Here is a 23,559-nt window from a genome sequence, read left to right as displayed (position 1 = left end):
CTCTTCCAGTTTTAAAGGGCTCAGGATGGGTTTAGTAATCCACAGTCTGATTTTCGAGGGTTCTCATTCACTCATGAAGACAAAGCAATAACTGATTACTGCTCTATGTGATCACTAAAGGCAATACCTAAAAAGTTATGGTCTTTATCAATAAGATCCAACTATAATGAAGTTATGAATTAATATATCAATGCTATGTTTAGAAATAAGGCATGTATTAGAACTGAAGTTTATTTTGAAAGCTCAGAATTATATATGCATTTTAAATTTAAATCAATTCCCAAATAATTCAGAAAATATTTTTTTTTCAGATTTGAATAAAACATTTGTTTCAAGTTTGCCTGTTTGTTCATTCACTATTTATTGAGCACATTTTATTTTCCAGGCACTAGAAATGTGGGTTTTTGAATTAGCTTCCAAGTTTTAAAAAATGACTTACAAGAGAGCTTCACTATCGAAGACTGCCCTTACTAAATCACTTTGTATTTCTTTTAACAAACTACTCAATCTTGCTACAGCTTTTCATGGTGAGTTATTGCACATTGAAAAAGAACAAGAGCATCTCAACTCGATAATTAATGTACACACTGCAGAAAGCCAGAGAAATAAACCAGTAGCATTTGTCCTGTCGATTTCCATGATTCAGTACAGTGATAGTTATACAGAGAACGTGTAGCAATGAGCCTACCGAATGTTCCCTTTTTCTAGATTTGTGTGAAGTTTCTATCTAAATATCTTAGTACTGGATTTTCAACACATCACCTTGTTTCCATTGGATCTAAGCAGTGTTGGAAAAGTTAAATTTTTGGAATCAAGCAGAGCTGGGTGTGAATTCTCATTGTGTGTGTAGTAAAACTTTAGATAATTTACCTGTGCATTTCTCAGTTTCTTCATCTATAAATATGGTATGAAACTTCCAGGGTTGTTGCCAGAAATAAGGAGAATATACACAAAGCAACTAACTTGCAAGATATGTTGATTTTCTTTTTATATCCCAAATCTGAGAGACCACACTGAAATTGCTCTATTTTAGGCAGTGTATTTCACTGTGAAAGTAAACACCAAAAAGGTAGAATAAACCAGAGGTGAATATTTTGGGGCCAATTTATATTCACCTCAAGAGGCAGTTATTTTATATCCAACTTATTTCATACTTAAGGTATCTAACAAGAATAGTGTTTATTTTAAATAAAAAGTCTTCAAATTGCTGAATGGGATTGACAGAAAAGATCACGTTCTCTCCATCCCTACCCCTCGGCATTCTCCAAAATCATGATTGTGCTGCTGTGACTGTTGAAGTATGGATATGAATATGTATATAGGAATATGTTGCAATGAACCCATTATGTAGGATTATAATGTACCAATGAATTAATTAAATTAGGGACATGAAGAAAAAAACAAAATAACAAAATTATTTTTGGTTCATTAACAAATAAAAGATCAAAATAAAAATTGTCTGTGGACCAGTTTTTTTTTTAGTGCAATAAAAGCACAAATTCACTTCTTTATGAATTATAAATCTTTTAAGCACAGTTTTTCTTTGAATGAGACTTTTATCATAAATCTTTCTTCTACCCAAAGCAATTCTAGGAAGAGAATGCAGATGTTTTCTCTCTCTCTCTCTCTCTCTCTCTCTCTCTCTCTTTCTGTTTCTTTTCATATCTTGTTTGCTTTTCTAACTCCTGCCTTTTCCTTTTGATTCCCTGTAGGTAGTCCGGCCATACCAAACCATGTCCAATCCCATGAGCAAGCTCACTGTTCTCAACAGCATGCATTCCCATTTCATCTTGGCTGACAACGGAACTACTGGAAAATACGGAGCAGAGGTGAAACTTCGGAGGCAACTGGAAAAGCATATTTCACTTCAGAAGATAAACACAAGTAAGTTGGCACTGTTCCCACTGGTATGCCTTGTAGAAGGTACACCAAAAGTTAAAAAGTATATCACACAGAAGTAATACATGAACTTGAGCACATTTTAAAACACAGTTTCTCCTGGGCCAGTCTTTCAAGTGAGAGACAGTGTAGTGCAGTGGAGGGCAATGGCGGCAAAAGAACCAATGAAAGAATGACTGGGCCCAAGCTGATTTATTATGCATGAACATTTCAAACCCATGAGGGGTATGTGAATGCAGATCTGCTTTCTCTCCAAACTTTTCCTTAATCCTTTTCATAAGACTCCAAGGAGAAAAGTTACCCTAGAGAAATCGTTTTTATTTATTAAGCTTTTCTGGTGGCTACAAGAAAAAAGAAAAAGGAAAGAAAACAGTATTTTGATCTTGCACAGATCTATCTATGTGAAGGTATTTTAAGGGCACATCTCCTAAGCTAAACCATCATGCGAAACCATCTTGATGAAATTTTAATGCATAATTTTATGTACGTATTGTCTCTAGGTATGTGTTTAGGTACATGTGTATATTTATGTGTATCACATAATACATATCTGTTGGTTACATTAACATCTCTTGAATGACTTATGGGTTCTATGCTGTTTTATTTGTGTGTGTGTGTGTGTGTGTAAACATTTAACTATAAAAGGGTAGCAACAATGCTCCTCAGATCTCTAAGTGACTTACATTTAAATGTGATCAATCCACTGTCCATCCTCACAAAATAAAATTCAATTTGTTTTCAAAGTACCACACCAGGCTACATCACAAACTCAAACTTGGTGGTATTATATGTCCCCTCAAGGAAACTTGGATCTAATTGATTGAAATTCCAAAGCCTGCAATCCAAATAATAAAAGATTCTCTTTAGCTACATTAGTTTTTAAAACTCCAGTGTAATGTGGTACCATGTGCCCAAATCACTTTTCTCTTGTCTTTTACCTGCCTCTATCCCAAATGGGTCTCCCCCTAGTTCAGTGGCCTTCCTGCCACAGCTGTGATGGACGACCCACCACACCACGACTTCTCCTTCCTATACTTTTGTCTCTGGATCAGTTTGGGGGAATTAATACTGCTTAGTAGCCAAGTTTCACACTTTCATTCTTTTCACAGTGAATTCTAGAGTACTGACTTTGGGCCTAGATCTGAAAGTAAAAGTTGTATTAGAAAACTCCCTTCCTGAAATATCTTTGGAAAGAAGAAACAGAGATAGGTCAAGGTGAATGTTTAATGGATAAAAGGAATAGAAAAGACTAGAAAACTGATCCAGAGGACAGCAGAGATCAAATGTAATAAAGTAATCTTATATAATGAAGGTTTTGTTATCAATACGAAAACTGAATTTTGTTATGATATTAGAATGGGTGATTAGTTGTAATTGTTATGGAATTAGTGTTACCTACTTAGGTTTCTACAGGCTGAATCATTAGTTTTCTTTAACCATCAGGTTAGGAATGAGAACTGAAATGCATAGAAGCAGGGAAACAAGGAATAAATTAAGGGTCTAGTTAAGTACTCAGTGATGAGGAAAAATCTGACTAGTCAGGCAAAGTACGTCATTGTTCTAGGCCCAGGTGGTGGCTGGGTCAGTAGTCAATAGCAGGGAAGCAGAGCTGGGTGTGTAGTTGTGTAAGTTAAGCCTCCAAAGAGGTTGGAAGTTGGAGTTAAAACGCAGTCAGAGCTCTGTTAGTCAAGTCTTGTGCCTTACAGACTGCCCAGAAGAAAGGTGACCTTTTCTAATTAGTCATCCCAGGGAGGACACCTCTGTGATGTAATTTATGTGCCTCAAGGGATGCCTTTCTCCAAAGCCTGCAGAGGTGCTGAATGTGTGAGTGGTCTGCAGAGGAGATCCAGGGATGCTCACGGTTAGTGGTCTGGCCTCAGTGAGGAGCAGAGCTCAGCAGCCTGGACTGTGAAGAGTAGGCCATAGCATATGGTCAGGATATCAGGGATATTGGAAAACATGGCACCAGGTGCTAATCTGTGGGTAGGAAGGGATACATCCTTTGTAGATACTAGGCCCTTGCTAACCTTTTGAGACAGGTGGCAACATATGGACACATGACAGGTGGGGACCAATCAGAGGTCTAAGGCATAAAGTAGAGGTGAGACTTGACCTGGGGACTTCGTTGACTGTTTTTGAGGCATAATAGAGACCTACAGGCTACCATTCAGTAATGTCATTAAATAGTCAGAGGAGGGTTCCAGAAGCCAAGAGAGATTGAAGTCATAGGAAGTTAAAAGGTGCAGGGTAAGGAATTTGCCCCTAAGTTGTAGTAAGTGATGTCTGATTCAGCTCCTACCCCAGATCTATCCCTGAATGTAAGAGTGGCAAGCAAACAACTTGCCCCAGTTTGCCTGGAACTGTCCCAGGTTTAGCACAGAGTGTCCCATGTCCCTAGGCACCCTGGGTCTTGGGAAAACTGAGATTATGGGTCACACAATGAGGGACTCGTAAGAGTCTCATTGTACATATTTCCCTTATCACTGTACTTAGTCCCCAAAGCAGGGAGGGGGCAACAAATCCTCAAGATGTAAATGTGATCCAGACTTACTGACAGAGGTCTCTAGTTATCAGCAAAGAAAAGGGTCCACAGAGAGCATAGAACCCTTCAGAACAGAATTGAAATGATGGGCAGAAAGCGGACCTGGTTGTAACACGAAACAGCCTAAAAATACAAACTCCTGATATGATATCTAGAACAGTAATTCTACTTTCTAATCTGGACACTTTTTTCTTTATCTCATAATTAGCAATAATGTGTTTCTTTCAAAAATTAAATCTTATTCTATGAGTTCTGTCTAAAAATCCCATTTACATAGTGACCAATAGAGAAATTATTAGATTTTAGAGAAATAGCACTCCCATGCAGAATATTGTCAAGATACATTTTCTTCCATTTTTTCTTTAAATTCTGAAAAAATATATAAATAAATAAAAATCCCATCTACATTTTCATTTCTGACTTTAAAAGTTTAGGAAATTTAAAGTACAACTATGGAACTCAATTTCCTGAAAATTAGGCATAGCCACAATTACACTGTCCACCACCTCATACTTAGGATGGCCCCAGGACATCTGCACACATGTGGCACTTTCCTCATTAAAGTATCAGACCTTGATATTGAGTGGTGACCTTCATGTGGCAGTAACCTACTCATAAGTGTCTTTGTTTATATAAATGACCATCCTCTGGAGGGTACTTCCTTTAAATATAAAGTGAATCCCTCTCAGGACACCCATAAGCCCTTTCTCACCAACATGCCAATTATGAATAATAACATATTACAAGTGCCAAATGTTTTCCATTTTTCTCAACACTCTGGCATCCATTACCTCGTTCTCTCCCCTTCTTTCCCACTCATTCCTACTATTGACAGTCAATAGGGAAGCATTGTCAGGGATTACTGATGGGATCTGCTTATAAAAAAGAATCCTGTTAGATATGAGCAGTTACCTGCTTTAGAACACAACACTATCTGCAACTTTTAAACTTCAAATTTAATATGCAAGGAACAATGCCAATCATTCCTTCCACAAATAAATATTTATTGAACTCATATGTACCAGTCATGGTTAAGGTCTGGAAAGCAACAGCAATAATTGTTTAATTCATTGCACTTACGTCAAAATAAACAGTAAAAAATAAGAAAATATGCTATGTCTGACAGAAAAAAAGTGCTATGAAGAAAAATCTCAAGGTATATGTCTATAAGCATGCATATGTATTTCAGAGGATCATTTACATCAGGTGATAGGAAGGGCCTCTATGAAGAGGTGACATTGAAGTCAAGGCCTGACTGAAATGAGGGGGCAACTGTGGAAAGAGCATTCCATGGAGAGTGAAAGCAGGGACAGAAGTTCAAGTGTTCAAGGAAGAGCAGGAAACACTTGGCAAAAGTTTGAATTTTGTTGTAATGAGTTTGGATCTGACAATTTATAGCATCTCCCTTAAAAAAAAAAAAAAAAAAAAAAAAAAAAAAAGATCACCGAAGTTCTAATCTAGAGATTCAAAGCGAGGAGTTGCTCTTAGCAAGCTACTGAAGTATTACAGGGGAAAGACAGTGGTTCAAATAAGGATGGCAGCAGAAGAGGTAAAAAAAAATGATTGGATTTAAGATATAAAATATATGTGGGCTGCTCCAGAAAGCAGCATCTAAGTACCTGATGAGGCTTTAAGACCCCATCATACGTTTTATAAACATTTTATTATTAAATTCCAAACATGCCAAAACTAGAGCACATTATCATGGCCAGGGTATTGCTATGACTATTAGTAATACATACTACATGCCAGGAGTAGTACTGATAGTTGAAGTTTTTTTTTTTTTTTTTTTTTTTTTTTGGTGCTGGGGATCGAACTCGGGGCCTTGTGCTTACAAGGCAAGCACTCTACCGATTGAGCTATCGCCCCAGCCCCTGATAGTTGAAGTATAACCTATAACTATCACCTAGCCTTTGTATTCATCAACGAATGCTCAAGTTTGTTTCCTCTATATGTATGGCCACCACCTCCCTTCTCTGGAGAAATTAATGAAACCAGGACAGTGTATCATTTCATCCGTACACATTTCAATACCAAAGTATTTTTTTCAACTTGTGTTGGCCACACAGAGGCTCAATTTTACAAGTATTTCCTTAGTTCAACAGTTATGAAACAGGAAATATTGATCCAAGCATTCTTTAACAGATCTTTTAAAAAATAAGATACATTTCAGGAGCATCAAAACACAGAGAGGGTGATTTAGTTCTGGTTTACTTTGACAGAAGGGTATTGGTTTAAATGATTTGATGTATTTCAAAATGACTAGAGGAGTCTGAACTTTGCAATACATAAAAATGGTTAATGTTTGAAGACAGAGATGATTACTCTGACTTGATTGCTACATGTTATATATATATGTGTTGAATTAATGATAACATGCCAAAAAGATGTAAAAATATTGATTCAAAATATATGCTACACTTATCTTAAAAGTGTAATGATCATCTTTTCTAGTATCCAATTATACTCTCAGCTGACCAAAAACCATTTAAAACAAATACTAACATTACAATTCTTAAAAATTAAGGTTAGAAAAAACCCCAGCAATTTTGATTTGCCTCTAACATTTTGAAAGCAAGAATATATCTTTAGGGGAAAAAGGTAGTTTTTACCTAGTGTAAGTTCTATAAACTAACAGAGGCAAGTGAACCCAGGAAATTAGATCATCACGTCTCTGTGACCTTAGGCAAGTTATTTTATTTTTCTTCGATTTTTGTTTCTGCGTCCGAGAACAGGACTGATAATTCCTCTCAGTCTAATGAACAAGTCAACTTATGAACTTCCATGTGGAAGTTCAGGACATTGGTTCCCTTCCTTCCTTCTCAGTGGTGCATGGTCCCCCAGGGGACACCATCCGACTGTCGCGGGTTCTACCCTGAGACCCAGACCTCTCACCTGAAGCCCAGAGTCCAGGGTGTTCATTAAAACATCTTCACTAGGTTGATTTACAACCTAATTCTGGTATTGAAGAATCCACAACCCCTGTAGTTACAGAGAAGTCCCCAAGGGAAAACGGAGGCTGAAAGTCATACCCTGGCACTTATCATCAAGTGTCTATTAACACTGCTTATTAAAGAGCACTTGATCAATTTCATGGTCACTGCAGTGATAACCAGAAAACTAGCTTTTTCTATACTGTTAAAAATTTATTCCAAGTAGCAGTTGTCACTCCAGTCTGAGTAAACAGTGTGATAGAGAAACAAACTTTACTTGGAGATTTGAACTGAGTGTTTACAAGTAACAGGAAACATCAGTGGGATTGCTTGTATTCTACTCGTTGCACGTGTCAGAATTGGGGCTGAATGTTCGTTAGTCCAGAGTTTATCTTAAAAATTAAGATTTAGTCCAGTATTAGATTTACTTCTTATAATTTATCACCTTATTCAAAAGGGACATTGCACACATTTTGGACTGTTTAAGGTATTGTATTTGTATTCACCTGTCATTTCAAGTTGGCCAGATGGAAATTTGACTTGGATTGCACATCTAATTATATTGTAAACATCAACTGCACATTCCTTTAAGAGACTACAGTCTTCTATCTCCGTACTGGAAGAGGAACTCTGTGACAAACCACATTCACTCTAAGAGATTATTTCTCCAAGCAGACCTTACAGATAGATATTTTTTGTGATGTTAGTTGATGGGGGTGCCTGGATAGGCTTGGATTTCCAGAGCCAGTGCTTTTACCACCTTCCAGGTTTGCTCGGAAGACACTTAGATGCTATTCTTTCTTTGCCCCAGAGTAACATCTGACATTTAAGTGTGGTCTCTCCTGATGAGGCCACCTACAATACTTTCCTCTAAAGCAGATTAAAATGAGCTTGGCATTTATTTCCAAGTAAACAAGCAGCAGGAATGATTGCAGAATTCAAAAAATACAATCAAACTTGGTATTTGGGCATATTGGAATTTAGAACTCTGTGGAAAAAATATTTTATCATGAAGTTCCCAAACCAGCTTCTATTCATATGATTATATGCTATTCATACAAACTAACAAAAACAATGATAATAATGGTTCCCTAGTAAGTTATTGGGGAAGGGGGACAGGGAAATGGGGAATAAGTATTCCCTTTCCTTGGAGATGTATGATATGTGAATATGGTGAACATGCTGGTACAAAAGGTAAGTCAGCAAAGTCCAGTTGGTTACTGGAGGTTGGTAAAGTCCATTTGGCTAAATTAAACTGGACTTTAAATTGGTATGTGTTTGAGAGATTACACACACACAGACACACCAATGTAAAGCATTTTGTTGCAGTGAGATTTCTATAGTCACAAATAAGTATTTATGGCTGTATCATTTATATTCTGGTTCCTTCACCATATTTCTTGGTGATAATTCTGAAACATGACTGTAATATAGTTCTTAACTAGGGAGACTTGGCTTCCCATAGGATGCATTTAGAAATATGAAAGAGGACTTAGGGTTATGATTTCTGGTGCTTATTAATGGCATAAGAGGAAGCAGGAATGTCAACATTCTACCATATGCAAGACATTTTCACCTGAAGAACTGCCTCACCCATACACCAACAGCATCCCTTAGGAAACACTACTTGGAGTATATCCACATTTAAAGATTTATGTAAAAGAAACATCACTTCTTTCACATTGGCAGTAAGATTCAAAATACTTGATAACCTTCAAAGACTCATACCCTAAATTTAAAGCACAAGCTGGATGTCAGCTCTGATACTTCCTTCAGATCCTAATATCGCTTGCTGTTGGGAAGTTCTTTCCTGACATTGGTGCTGAATATTGAACCTGTTATCTCTAGGGTGAAAACCAAAGTCGTCTACATTAGAGCTCTCAGCATATTTGAAAACGGTAGATGGACTTGAATTAACCCTTTTGCTGTAATGACTGTCAGGGAGTTCCTTTTCATTTGAAGAGACACACTGACCTGCTTACCAGGTAAAATTAACTTATAAAGTAAATCAGATCAGAATTTCCAATTCAGTGGCACCCATTTTTAGCACCACGGCTTTGTATATTTGGGGCTCAGGGCATCTAGGAATGTGTTCAAGGCTGGGAATTTTCCTGTCAGTCCAGGATTCTCAGAGAAATCCTACAGTGCACAGTTATTAGCTAATGTGGGAGAAGAGACAAGGGTCCAGAAATTCTGTTGCTTTACCCATGGGCCCCAGAGGGAGAAGGAGAATCTAATCCCTAGACAACATTGCCAAGGGACTATTTTAGTAAATCAAGATTCTAACAGAATGGAGTTTGAAATTGAATAGCAGGAAAATGCTAATTTTTGATCTACAAATTACTGAGATTTATTTTGGACGTAAGAGACAGGGTAGGAATATAAATCTTGAGTGAATGAATAAATTCATGAAGTAAAACACCATGAGGCATTGTTTTTCAAAAATTTACATTCCATTTCTAGTATATGTCATTCATTTCCCTGGACTATAGTAAACCCCTGGTCTGTATTAGCATTTTCCTATTGTTAAATTATGACACCTACTTACCCTAAAACTTTGACAGAGATTAAAGAGCACCACTAACATCCTCAATACAGTTATATGTGTCATTGATCCAGCCCTATTTTTTTTTTAATTTTAGTTTGTGATTCAGTCAAATCCAAATGGTAGATTTATAGACAGTTGGGGTTTCCCTTTTACCTTGGAGAGTTAAAGAAAAAAAAAAAAAAAAAAAAAAACTAGGAGTATGAATTGCCTTACAGATTTAACAAAACCATAAGCAAGAACTTTGCAAATAAATTTTGCCTTTTCTCTCTGGGTACTCTATTTGTCCAACAATTTCTTTGTTTTATTTTGGCCTAGTATTTTTTTTTAATCACTGTATCATACATGTTGAATATTCTTGTTTCAAATGCTTGTAACTGAAATGTTTTAGATTTGGGAATATTTTGGATGTATAATTTTCAGATTAGGGATATTTAACCTAAACCAAAATTGTTACTTTTGTATTCACACTAACCAAGTTCCTATAAAAATATTTACAAATAACATTGGAAAATAAATAATTTTAAAATACAAATGACTAAGTGAAGAAAATATTAGTAACTATGAAAATGGGATAATTTCCATTATATGCAAAGAGTATCTACAAATCAGAAAAGAAAAAAATGTGAGAAGCCCTTTGGAAAAATGGATCACATATACCAACATGATCTTCACAAGAAAGAAAATACAAATGCTCAACTTCATTTGACAGTGAAATTTTTTAACCTATCAAACTGGCAAAAACCAAAGGTTGAAAATATCTAATGTCAATATATATGGAAATATGTACCCATTTTTGGTAAATATAGACAACAACATTTGAAAGATAGTTTTGCTACCTCTGTCAAATTTTAACGTGCATGCCCTTGAGTCCTATAATTTTGCCTCTAGGAATTTATTCCCTGTATATTTAAAATATTATATTTATAGTAACAAAATGGAAATAACTCAATGATTCATCAGTAGTTCAAGTTATATGTAGATGTATAGTGAAATATTCTGAACTTAAGAATAATGCAAATGCTTTGGACTCTCAGAAAGAGTATTTTTTTTCCTTTAGTTAAAAGTCTATTGAAGGACTGGGGTTATGGCTCAGTGGTAGAGGGATTGCCTAGTATGTGTGAGGCACTGGGTTCAATTCTCAGCACCACATACAAATAAATAAGTAAAATAAAGGTCCATCAACAACTAATAAAAATATTTTAAAAGTCTATTGAATAACAATACAACTGTATTAAACATAAATGTATAATCACATTTTTGTTTTCCTAAAAGCATATAGAAATATATTTATATGCTTGAACAAATAATATTTATAGTGAGACTTAGGTTGCAGGAGGGAAGACAAGAAATGACTCTCTACATCTTCAAAAACTTCTTCATAAAAAAAAAAAAAAAACTTCTTCATGACTTTTAAAGTGAAAAGGCCTTACTTTTGTAAGAGGACAAATCTTGGAAGTAGTCAGGCTGTCATTTAGTGTGAGTTTGGGGTCTTCCTCCCATAAGTATGTGTTTCTTTTTAAAAAAAAAAATTAATTTTGTGCATAAAGTTTTACAGAATAATGCTGTAAGTCATGTGTGTCATAAAGTAGTACTACAGTAATACAAATTAACATCTCATCATGTTACACAGTTACCCATTTTCCTTCTGTGACAAGAATAGACATAATCTACTCATTTAGTAAAAATCCTGAATTCAGCACACTATTAGCTATAGTCCTCATGTTGTATGTTGGACATTAGATCTTTCAACTTCTCAATCTACCGAGGTATCCTCTGACTTACCCATCCCCATTTCCTTTTCCCACCCAGACTCAGGGGTGGCCCCTATCATTCTTGACCTATAGATAAGGAATCTTTCCTGCTGTGTTCAACATACAATGTTCAGCGATCTTCTGGCAATTCTTCCCTCCTAATAAAAGTCAAGTCAGGAAATGTAAGGGCAGAGAGACTGGGTAAGGACACTGAACAATATTCTCAAATAATTATAAAGAATAGGTATACAAATTATGAGACCACAGTAACAGATTTCGTGCTTAAATTGGATAATGGCTGACACTAGCACCTCTTTGAAGCTGGTGAATGACAAGACAGCCTGAATTTACTCACAATCCTTATCCACTACCAGTAGGCTTAAAATTCCCTATGTTTATGTCCCTACCATGAGAACAATCCAGTGCAGCTGAAATTGTTCTTTTTCCCTTGGTCAAGTTCCTAGGCACCCCAAAGTCCAGCTCCCTCTCCCCATTATAGTGCAGCCCACTCAACAGCTGTTTCATGTTGAGCATTGTCTTTATGCTCACTGCAAAAAAGTGTCTCCAGGACACTCTTTACTTAACTATATTTTTAAGACATTACCTTTGCAGGCAAAATACATATCGATTTCTTAAGTCTTTCAAAATGTGGTTAAAACAAGAACTTGAAATCTCAAATAGTGATTGCTCTCTCTGTTATATTTCTCCTTGACAATACTTCTTTGGGGTTCTTTCTTTAGAAGTATTTGCTTGTGTGCCCACAATATACAAAGCACCGTAGGGGTTACAAGATAAATAGGACATAGCTGTGGACTTGAAGAACTTAGTTTTACAAGTAAGTTAACCATAACTGGTAATTTCTGAGCGCTATCCTAAATAATTTACAAGCAATATCTGATTTAATGGTAACACTGAACCTGAAGCAGGTACCTCTATTTTTCCCATTTACCAATAAGTAAACAAAGAGATCAAGTAATACACCCAAGTTCAGACTGCTAGTAAGTGGAAAACCCAAGAAGTCTATGTCTAAGCCCATACCTGGACTGCTCTGCTCTATAGTCTCTGTGTATGTAAAGATATGCATTATAGACCAGCAAGTGTTAAAAGTCTCTTAGTCATACAAAGTACAATGGTAATTCAAACATTTCTGGGTAGAAAATTCATGGGAGTCCCTTGTCAGAGGGATTTCAAGTAAGATTTGACAGGCAGAATGGGGGCAATGGATTGCCAGTCACACTAGTAGAAGTTTCCAACAACCAGAAATTTAGTCTACTGCATGTAGTCTAAACTTACTCTACTTTTTTAATTTTTTTTAATCTTCTGTCAGCATAAGCAAAATTTCAGCCATAAGCATGAATAAAGAGGACACATGAACTAGAGTTCTCTTTCAGGAAATAGAAACATCAAAATCATAAGGGAAAGATATACATATTTCATTGTTTCCTTTTGCTTATGCTGACAGATTCCTGTTGGGGGGGGGGTGCTAAAGCAGAATACAGGATCAAAATAAACAACAGAAAGTGTGTGTTTATAATTTTTTTTCATCTAGTTCATAGCTTTAATTTTGCAAATAGGAAAGTTGCTTGGAAAAGGTCAATTCTCCTGTCTGGGTTCATGCAGTGAATTTACTTGAACCTGAACTATACACTCCTAGTCTGATATTCTTTGTTCAGCCTCTTGTTACTTCCTTAGTTTGGGTGGCACTTTCTTACTCTTTGGTATAACTCCTTAAGAATTCAGATTCTCCAGTAACCAATAGAAGTAGGATATGTGGAACATCAACCTTATTTCAGTGAAAAATCCTTAGCACTGTTTTCCATTTTCTCTACTATGTCTTGAAAGGTAATTAAGGAAATATCAAGACAACCATGGACATAATCAATACATACATGTGATCTAGACATTTCCATTTTTAACTTTTCCACTAATATTACCCTGGTTGATCTTCACTAAAATGTCATTTAAACTTCCGTCCATTAGGATTTGATAACTGGGGGTAAAAATAAACAAAATACCAATATGCTCTTCACTCTGCAGGAAAGATGTTGCTAAACCAATTTTATTTTCTTTGCTCAGTTCCATTAACAAATGATTGTGCTTTATTTCCAAGAGGTTTGTGTGGTTGCTGTCTATTCGAAGTTTTGCTTAGAGTATTTAGCAAGTGGTCTAATTGCCATACACAGTTGTATAGCAGCCTGGGGGATGAGTTTGCAAGCTGAATCTGTGTTCTTAGAAACAGCTAATTAGGAACTTTCTGGAAAACATACAATAGTTACTCTTCGTGTATTATTTTATGAACTATAGGGAAACCAGAAGAACCAACCCTTACATTCTTTTGTTTGAGGGATATTGCTTTATGCTTTTCCCAATAAGTGCATTCTTATGAGTGGGTAACTCTGCCAGCTTATGGGTACTGGGGAATGACTAAGTGGATACCATGCCTCTACCCTCCACCCAAACACTACCTCCCAACAACTGCCACTGGTTGAGGCTGCTCTCAGAGTCTAACTTGATCCCAGGAAGTTAGGACCAAAAGACCTAACTTGAGGATCTGGAGTCCTCCCTAAATGCTCTTTCCAGGAAAGGGACAAAAAGGCAGCAGAAAAAGCACTACTCACACCCATGGCGATTCTCCTCCAAGGCCTGGTTTTGAAATGAGATGCTTCCTGAGCCATCTCACCTAAAGGTAGCTTGTTTACTAAGCTGGCAACTCCAGAAATATGATGTTGCCATTGCCTTTCTCTCTCAGTTTGGTATAGAACAACCAAATCGGTAGGAAACCTATGTATACTGAAATGACTTTTATGACCTTATACAGCTCAATATACATATGACTATATCTGTATCTTGACCAACGAAAAGAAGAGAGTAGAAAGCAGGGAACCAGTTCAGTAAACGATATTTATGTTGAATGACACATTGACATTTGTTTCAGTTCTTTAAAAAGCAATAGATTAGCCTCTGAAAAGGTATTTTTTTAGGTCATATATAGTTAATTATTTAAGAATAGAACACCTATTTCTCCAGAAATCAGAAAAATGCTTTTTAAAAAGAGAAGGGATGAATCTAGATCCTGTTCAGAAAGGCACAGAACTGGAAGATGCATAATTCTCATAATTAATAAAACAGCAACTAACATTTCTTAAAAATTTACTTAGTGCCAGGCATTGCTATAAGCACTTACCGTGCATTCATCTTAACCCTCTCACAACCCCTAAGATGAAACAGAGTCATGAAGGATACTTCCTCCAGTGAAGGGAATGTTGATTGCGGGGAATGGGGGGTGTTGATTTTAACAATCTGTTTAGTCTTGATTTTAAGAAAGGCTGTGTGATACTTGCACAGGTCTGACTGTGCTCTGTGAGTTGCCGTCACACATATAAAATGTATACAAATTGGGTAAACCTGTCTGCTTTAATAAAATGTGTCTCCAACCAGTGGGTTGTAGAAATTTCAAGGATTTTATTTTTTGACAGGATGCCTGCCGTTTTTCTCTCTTGATTCCCGCTTGTTTTATTCATTTTGGGGTAGTTGCCAATTAGACCCCATTGGTAAGTATAATTAATAGACAACTTGAATTTCCTCTTAAACCTCAGCCAAGAAAATTAACCATAGAAGCCTTCATTTCCTTTAAAAACTCCTAACATTATCACGTCCTATGATTGCTGTTTTTCTTTATCTCTTCTAAGACATCCAACCACATCAGAGACTAGTGACTCCTCATGATTTATCACTCTAAAACTGCCATAGGAGAGCTTGGCAACACTGCTAGGATATTACCAGAGGAAGTAAGCATTTGTGTATGTTATAGGCATTCTGCAGAGCACTTTCCTATATGTTATCTCTTTTAACACATTCTAAAATCTTTCAAGTCGGAATTGTCTTCCCTTCTTGTAGTTGACAAAATGGCAGCTCAAAGAGATTATGCCCTCGTCTTAAATCCATTTAGTGAGGCATCTAAGTGCAAAACAAGAACTTGTATGAATCCCAAACCCTGTTCCTTCCATCCACGTAGGAAAGCATTATCTCATTGGCGAAGATCCCCTCAAATTTTTTTTTTTATGTTGGAATACCTGATGGTCATCATTTCATTCAATAACCAGTGGAGCACCAACTGTGCCAGACATGGTTCAGGCATTGGTTTGGTTGGAAGGAGTCATCGAACAGGATTTTGGGAAGAAGATGGTGTAAAAGATGGAGCAGAACAATATGAGGAGGAAGTGGGTGAGGTGATGGGTTGGGGGTGCAGGCAGTCGGAGCTCCTGATCGTGTCCTCATGGCTACAGTCTTTCTTCATGTGACTCGTGGACTTCCCTTTGTCATCCTATGCCTGAGAATATATGAAGGAGGCTGGGAAGGCAAAGGGACGTTCAATTGTCATCACTGGCATCTTTTTTGATCATTGCACCATCATCCAGTGCTTTGGGATAACCATGACATGATATTTTCCATCATTGAGCCCATAACTCCCATGAGAGGGAAAGCAACCCTATGTTAAAGTCATTATAGAACGTTATCCAGAGATCTTGGAAAGTGGGAACAAGTAACAGACTAACAGCCCAACTTCAAACCATGTGACCTGAACAGGAAATTAACCTTTCTCTGAGCAGGTTACATATCTACCAACGTCTTATTGTCTTCTGTGAATGCGCTTGTCTGTTCAGCCCAAACATGCACTTTCTACTGCCTCAACCAATGAAGACCAAATACCAATTCATGATCATTTTGTACAAGACCGTGAAGACTTGTCATTTTTCACATGTTCTAAACTGACAATGTTGTTCAGTGTTTTCTCTGCCTTTTAGAGGGTTGATCCTCTAGAGAATAATTTGATGAAGAAAACAATCGAAACCTTGCCTTGTCTTCATTTTATGGAATGACTTGACTCAAGTCAGCTGTGTATCTTGCCATGCTCATTAATGAGAAGCCAGTTTGTCAATCAAGATAATGAAGTCAAAAATCACTCTAAGGAACAGAACAAATTTTAGTGAAAACCGTTTCTTTGAGTTTGCCTGTATTATTCATCTGACTCTCTTCCTATTCAGTCTGGGCATTCTCTCTTTTTCAGTAAAGATTTTTCCAAATTGGAATTGTTCAAGGACAGACAATTCTTATTTGTTTATAAGTCTGAACAGGGAAACACTCTACCATTCTGATCAGATATTGGAGGCACTTTTCCATGCAGGGAAGAACTCTGAAATCTCTTTGCTGATTAGAATGATTTTGATTGCAAATGTTTGACTGGCATTTTGACCTCAAAGTCAGAAGAATTACTGTTGCTATATAATAGATATAATAGATTCTCTATCAATGATAACAGAGACTTTCCTGAAGGGATCCAACCTCTTCCTTGTTTCATTGCTAACTGAAAAATCTTCCATATTTTTCATTTTTTCTAAAGCTTCTTATTCAACATAATATCATGTGGACCTTCTGTCCCATCCATTGCAAAATACTTACAGTTTTTCTTAAATAACTCAACCCATTGAATGTGTTTCTGTTCCTTTTCGATATTTGCTGAAATTTTATCCTCTCCTATTTCTACCTATCTGGCCAAAACCTGCACTCCCAAGTCTCAGGTCAAATATCTCTTCTCTGCCTATCCCAATCCCTCACTTCCTCTGATTTTCATAGACCCACATTCACCACTTCCTCTGTGTTCCTATATCACTCTATCTAAACCTCTGTCATAGCACCTCTTCTTTTGATGATACTATCATCTGCCCATCTTCTTGCTCTGTCCTCCATCACATGTAGATTGTGAGCTCCCACAGAGCAAAGCATGTGTCTTGTCCATTCTTATCATCCTGAAAACTTACTGCAGTGCCTGGCATGTGCAAGCAGGCACTCAATAAATTACTCCTGTAAATATTAACACTTGGTTTTCCTAGCCCAGTTTTTAGCTCTGGTTTCTAGCTTGAAGTAGAAATGTAATAGAAGGGCTTAGATATTAAAAGCTAGAACGGAAGGACAAAATAATAGACTCAAGGAGGAAAAATAAATGGAACACGTACAGGCAAAGACCTTCATGCATACCTCTGTCTCGTGTGAATGACAGCATTTAGTCTGGGAAATTTTGACTGTGTTCCTGTTAAATCGTGATTGTTATTAAATCATTTCCATCTTATGAGAGTCTAAGAAAATTTTTTGCAGCATTCAATGCCATCATGGCTTCAAGTATTTTCACTTACACAGAATAAAATAATATTGACTTTTCCTCACTTATTCAAAGTGATAATTGACAATGGCTGTTTTTCCGTCTAGATTTCAATCAATCCAGTGGGTAGAAATGCATGTCTCACTTTAGAAAGTTAGAGAAACAAAATAAATGGGAAAATTTGTGCTGAGTACATAATGAACAATTTTACAGTGAAATATATTTAGAGGAGATATGGTATCTCATTCCCTAGAGATCTACAAGAAAAGTGAGCCAAAATGTTTAATTTGCTTAAGATGGTGAATGCCAAGGAATTTATATAGGACCCTTCAAAGTCCCTTCCTAGGTTTTATAATAATTTGTTGATTCCTTCAAAGTATTTGGTGCATTTCATGCTCTTAAAACTCATGGATGTAAAAGTGAATGTAATTCAAATAGACTTGAGGAATGATGAGAAATAGCATTCCTGCTTGTAACTAATCAAGCTGCCATCATTTTATTCTTTTAACCTTAAACCTCAGCTCAATATCCTTAAGCCCCAAGGGGGAAAAATGACAAAAAAGAAATAGGGAGTTTATGCCCTAATAATTGCCAAACAGATTTTTTTCTTTTATGCCACCCATAGCTACAACAAATAAGCAGTCCTTCCCCTCCCCGAATAGGCTGTCCCTGTTCTGCACTGAAGGCCAGATTTCAAAAGCTGTGCTGAGTTCTGCATGCCACAACCCAGCAGGCAAACACTCAAGTCCTAAAGCACAGACGGAGGAATCAATGACTCTAACAAGCCTTGGCACCTCCAGGTTCCCATGGGGTTCTGTGGGCATTCCCTGATGGAAGAGGCAGAGCGAAGGAAACTGGTGTGCCTCTGCCAACACAGGGAGGTGAGGACTCAAGAGTCAGCTCCTTTGGTCATCAACCAAATTTGAGCTGAACCCACCCTCATTAGCAGCATTTCCTCTACCCAGAAGAACACAGGGGGTACATACTGATTCCACTGCACATTAGGATTTATTATGATTCATTATAAATCCTGGGGGAGATTGTGAAGCAAGCAGCAATTGAACATGGTGTGCCCACATGGAGAGTTTTGGGAGGAGGAGAAAGTTCACCCTTGTGTTTCTAATCTCAGGTTCTGTTTTCTTGGCATACATACACAGAGCAAGATTTGTTTTGTTCTATTCATGTATTTGTTCTCATTAGTCAAGAACTGTTGTAGCAAGTATAAATTATTCCTCATAAACTTAGGCATGTAGGAAATGTCACACCATAAAAATTTTCCTTAATTCAAATAAATCTAACTGCAGGACCCTTTCTATCCAGGTTTCAGTAAATTCAATCTTAATCTTCATTAGGATTCTTCTCTACTACCTCCATATTAGTCAGCTTTCCATCACTATAATAAACACCTGAGATGATCAATTTATAAAAAGAAAAATTTTATTTAGCTCATAGCCTTAGAGGTTCCAGTCCATGATTGGTTGGCCCTGTGGTGCAGCAGTCTATCATAGTGTGAATATGTGTCCGAGCAAAACAGCTCATGACCAGGAAGTAAAAGAGAGGAAGAGAAGGAGATTGGGGTCCCACAATCCCCTTCAAGGGCACAACCCAGTGACTTAGAGACCTCTCAGTATGTCCCACCTCTTAAAGATTTCATACCTCCCAATAATGCCATCTTAAGGACTAACCCTTAAACACACAGAGGGGATACTGAAGATACAAACTATAGCCCCCCATATACCCACACCCTTTTGCTCCCACTCCATCCTTACAGAGTACTTGGGAAACTCGGAAGGACATCTTCCCTCAGTCAAGGTTACCAGTGATAGAGTCCAAGTCCACTTGATCACTCCAAACTGTGTGCCTTTGATGCTCATACCAAGTAAAGCCAGTGGGATTTTTACAACTGTTAGACTCTCTGACCCCCAAGGCTCAGCAGGCTCAGTTCAGCATCCCAGGATATATTTTACAACAGTTCCCTCAGACAGGATCCTGTGCTCATTTCCACCCTTGTAGAGCTTACATGGGGGGAAAAGGACATAGAAAATAAGGATGATAGATGAAAGCAAAATATATATTGTATTGGATCATGACAAGTGCCAAGGAGAGAAATGAAGCAGAGAAGGCAGAAAAGGAGGTGCAAGAAAGGGGCTGCAATTTTAAATAGATTGGTGGGGAAGATGAGAGACAAGAGGGCCAAGAACTGAGTGTTGGAACAGTCTTCATATCCCAGGTTGAGTAGATGAAGAGGAATCAGGGAAAAGAGATTAAAAAAAACAGCTAGTCAGGTAAGAAAGAAACCAAGAAAGCGAACTGTGAGGATGCCCAATAACAAGTAAGTGTATTTCCAAGAGGAAGGAATGGCCAACTGTAACCATCAGGGATGTGTATTTATTTATTTATTTATTTACTTATTTATTTATTTTCATTGTAGATGGACATGATACCTTTATTTCACTTACTGATTTCTATGTGGTGCTGAGGATCGAACTCAGTGCCTCACACGTGCTAGGCGCGTGCTCCACCACTGAGCCACAACCCCAGCCCCATTCAGGGATGTTTTAAAACTTTTCTTATCACTTGGATTTCTTCCCTACCTCACCTGCTCCTACCTTTCTCCATCAAAGAAACTGCCAATACACAACTGTAATCCCAGTGACTCAGAAGGCTGAGGCAGATTACATGTTTGAAGTCAGCCTCAGCAACTTAGCTAGATCCCCCAAAATAAAAAGGGTTGGGGCTATCACTCAGTAGTAGTATAACACCCCTGAATTCAATCTCCAGTACCAAAGACACTTGCCTTTCTTTTCTTCCCCTTCAGAACATTAGTGAGCTTTGGGGTTGTTGTTGATGATGGTGGTGGTGGTGGTGTGTGTGTAACAGAAGCCACCCAAAGAGTTTATCTTCAGGCAAGTTCTGCTTTGTAGTAGCTCTGGCCAGCACCCACACACCTTGACCCCAGTGGCCCTTTTTTGAAAAGAAGGGAGGGAAAACCAATGGAAAACAAAATCTAGTTAGTAGCTCAATAAATTACCCTAGAAAATAAAAATTAAGTATATTCTTTTTTTCTAGGTAAAGCACCAGGTAGAGAATGTACTAAATCTATATGCAGGCAATTTTCACCAGTACAGTGAAGCCCTTACTAAAACAGAGTAAAGTGATAGCATATTTGATGAAATAGTCCCAAATACCTGGGTTTCAGGGCTGCATTGCAAGATTGCTTATCTTTCAATAAGGGCACTATCTCAATAACATACAAGTAAGTTGTCTATCAATTCTTGGTTTACAGGATCAAATTTTCAACTTGGACAGTATCTCATGGATCATAGACACACTCAGGCTTAACAAATCAACAGATGTGGCCTTCTGTGAATCATATTTTACCATATTATTAAGCCCAGGCAGGGGTAGACATACACTAGCCCATGAGCCAGATCCAGGGCACCATCAATTTTTTTAAATAAAGCTTTAGTGCAAGTGTAACCACACTAATTCCTAATGTAGTGTCTGCCTCTGGATGCTTTTATGTTCTAACTGCAGAGTTGAATAGTTTTAAGAGTTCATCTGGCCTACAAAGCTGAACATGTTTACTCATCTGGCCCTTTACAGAAAAAGTTTGCTGAGGCCTAGTTTAGACCTTAAAATAGACTACTGGAAACATGTTGTTCATGGGTGTTTCAATACCACTCCATGGACTTTTATTTTCTCTGAGGCCACATAAATTAAACACACACACACACACACACACACACACACACACAGGCAAAAATCTCTCCCTGCAATTTTATGCTAGGGTGCTGATTCTCGAGTGTGATCCAATAACATCACCTGGAAATTCCTTTGAAATATAATTTTCAGATCTCCCTCTAGACCTACTTACTGATCAGAAGTTCTGGGAATGGAGCCCAGTAGTGTGTAATTTAATAGCTCTTGTAGGCAATTCATTGACATGCTAAAATCAAGAGCAATTATTCTAGAGCAGACACTGAGAAGAGCCCATGATTTGAAATGGTGATTTCTATTCACCCCTTCCTACAATAATTTTCAATGGGCAAACTAGCTTTTGCATATTAGAATTGACATTTTAAAAGCCCTCATAGTGCTACTTTCTTAATGGTAACCTTAGGATAGCCCATTTCTAGACAATGGTATTGGCACTTATTATTGGAGTTAAATGGTTATTCAGTGCCAGCAGTGGGGAAAAGTCAAGTAGCTGTTTCACACAGACATGACAGAGCGAGATAATGAAGTTAAATACTCCAGTGATTAAGGACCCAAAATACCCATTGCATGCCTCTGGGCCATAACTGTCTCCCAATTCCTCCTCCTCATGTACTGGGTGCATTTAAGTGATATAATGTAATGAGGCATTTATTTCCAAGAGAAAAAGTAGCAGGGTTTATTTTCAGCACCATTAGGGATATGCTGGAACATGAGAAAAAATTTTTCCATTGGTATTTTCTCCTATCTAGGGTTTACCAGGTGCTAGTGTTTTGTTGCTCTTTTCCTTTCTTAATGATCTACTCCTTCCCTGGAGCTCCATCCCTCCCTGTGTCTGGAGAAAGGAATAACTCTGATAATGAACAGCTGTGGTTTAGATGCAACTAGAAATCCCAAAGCAGGGAGTCTTGACCTTTTTAAGCCAGAAAGTGATGCAACAGGGAACAGTGAACAAACACAGGCCTCTTTTTAAATATCTAAGATTGGCATCAAATTTTAAAAGCTACCAAAAATGAGTGTGAGACCCTATGATATGAGTGAAATAGAGTGACCATACATACTCCATCTGGTGTGAATTAAATAGTTCAAATTCATACCTGTCATACCAGAGTAATTATCAATGATAACCCCTCCACAAATGTGTCATGATTGTATGATAAGTGATATGGTCCCTTTAGTGCATAGAACCAAATGCATAGAGTACAGATTCTAGAATTCCTAATAGATCGCTGCTTGAAATTCACTTCAGACAATTATTGGTTATGTGAAGTCTACAGTTTACTCCCTACCCCTCAATTTTCTTAACTTTAAATAGGAATAATAGTATCTCTATTATAGGTGTGTTGAGCAGACTATGAAAGCATAGACTACCTGCCTGGATGAATTCTTGACATTTGGTACGTGCTCAGTGACTGTTCCTTCCCTTAGGGAAAGAGAAACTGCCCTTAATTGTCCCAGGGCATGTCACTACACTTTTAATTATTCACTGCAACCCAGAAATTCATAAGTAATATTGGCTTTATTTCATTTGTAATTAGCTTTTTAAACATATAGCCATTGTTTCCTTATAAGAACTATAACAATATTAATTTGTTTCTTTCAGAAAGTTATATTTGCACTTAAAAAATAAGTCCAGGTTCCCAAAGTAGAACCAAAAGCTCAAATTGTTAGATGCTCCTGCAGAGTAAATGGCAGAAACAGAAATGGCAGAATTGTAATTCATAGTGTTAGCTTGAGGAAACCCAATACGCTATCCCCCATTCTTGATAAGAATCAAATTGACAGAGAGTCACTGCAATCAAGTAGGTGGAAATCAAAGTGTCATTTTTATTAATGATAACATTTTTTGGGATAATGACAGTGTGGGGGTCAAATAGGTTTGCCTACTCACGTCAGCTCCCAGAGACCTTCACAAAGATCACTTACTAGCACTGGTCCCTGGAGGCAAAGGAAGAAAGAGTCAAATCCCCTTCAATGAAGAACTTTTAGTAGTTACTTCTAGCCAATCAAGA

General features: G+C 37.4%; 1 protein-coding gene across 17 annotated transcripts in view; it reads left to right on the top strand.

Annotated features, from left to right (window-relative positions):
• Trpm3 (transient receptor potential cation channel subfamily M member 3) overlaps nucleotides 1–23,559 on the top strand; it is a 522,169-nt gene that overhangs the window by 276,995 nt on the left and 221,615 nt on the right. For 9 of the 17 annotated variants that reach the window (XM_047523935.1, XM_047523945.1, XM_047523931.1 and 6 more), the window contains exons 6-7: nucleotides 1,713–1,884; nucleotides 15,150–15,224. In XM_047523935.1, coding sequence (XP_047379891.1) covers nucleotides 1,713–1,884; nucleotides 15,150–15,224 — 247 coding nt within the window. The remainder of the gene's footprint in view (nucleotides 1–1,712; nucleotides 1,885–15,149; nucleotides 15,225–23,559) is intronic. The other 8 variants (XM_047523941.1, XM_047523940.1, XM_047523938.1 and 5 more) reach the window with 1 other exon arrangement.

The sequence above is a fragment of the Sciurus carolinensis genome, chromosome 14, assembly GCF_902686445.1.
Source record: "Sciurus carolinensis chromosome 14, mSciCar1.2, whole genome shotgun sequence".
Lineage (NCBI taxonomy): Eukaryota > Metazoa > Chordata > Mammalia > Rodentia > Sciuridae > Sciurus > Sciurus carolinensis.
This window is presented reverse-complemented; position numbering and strand designations above follow the sequence as displayed.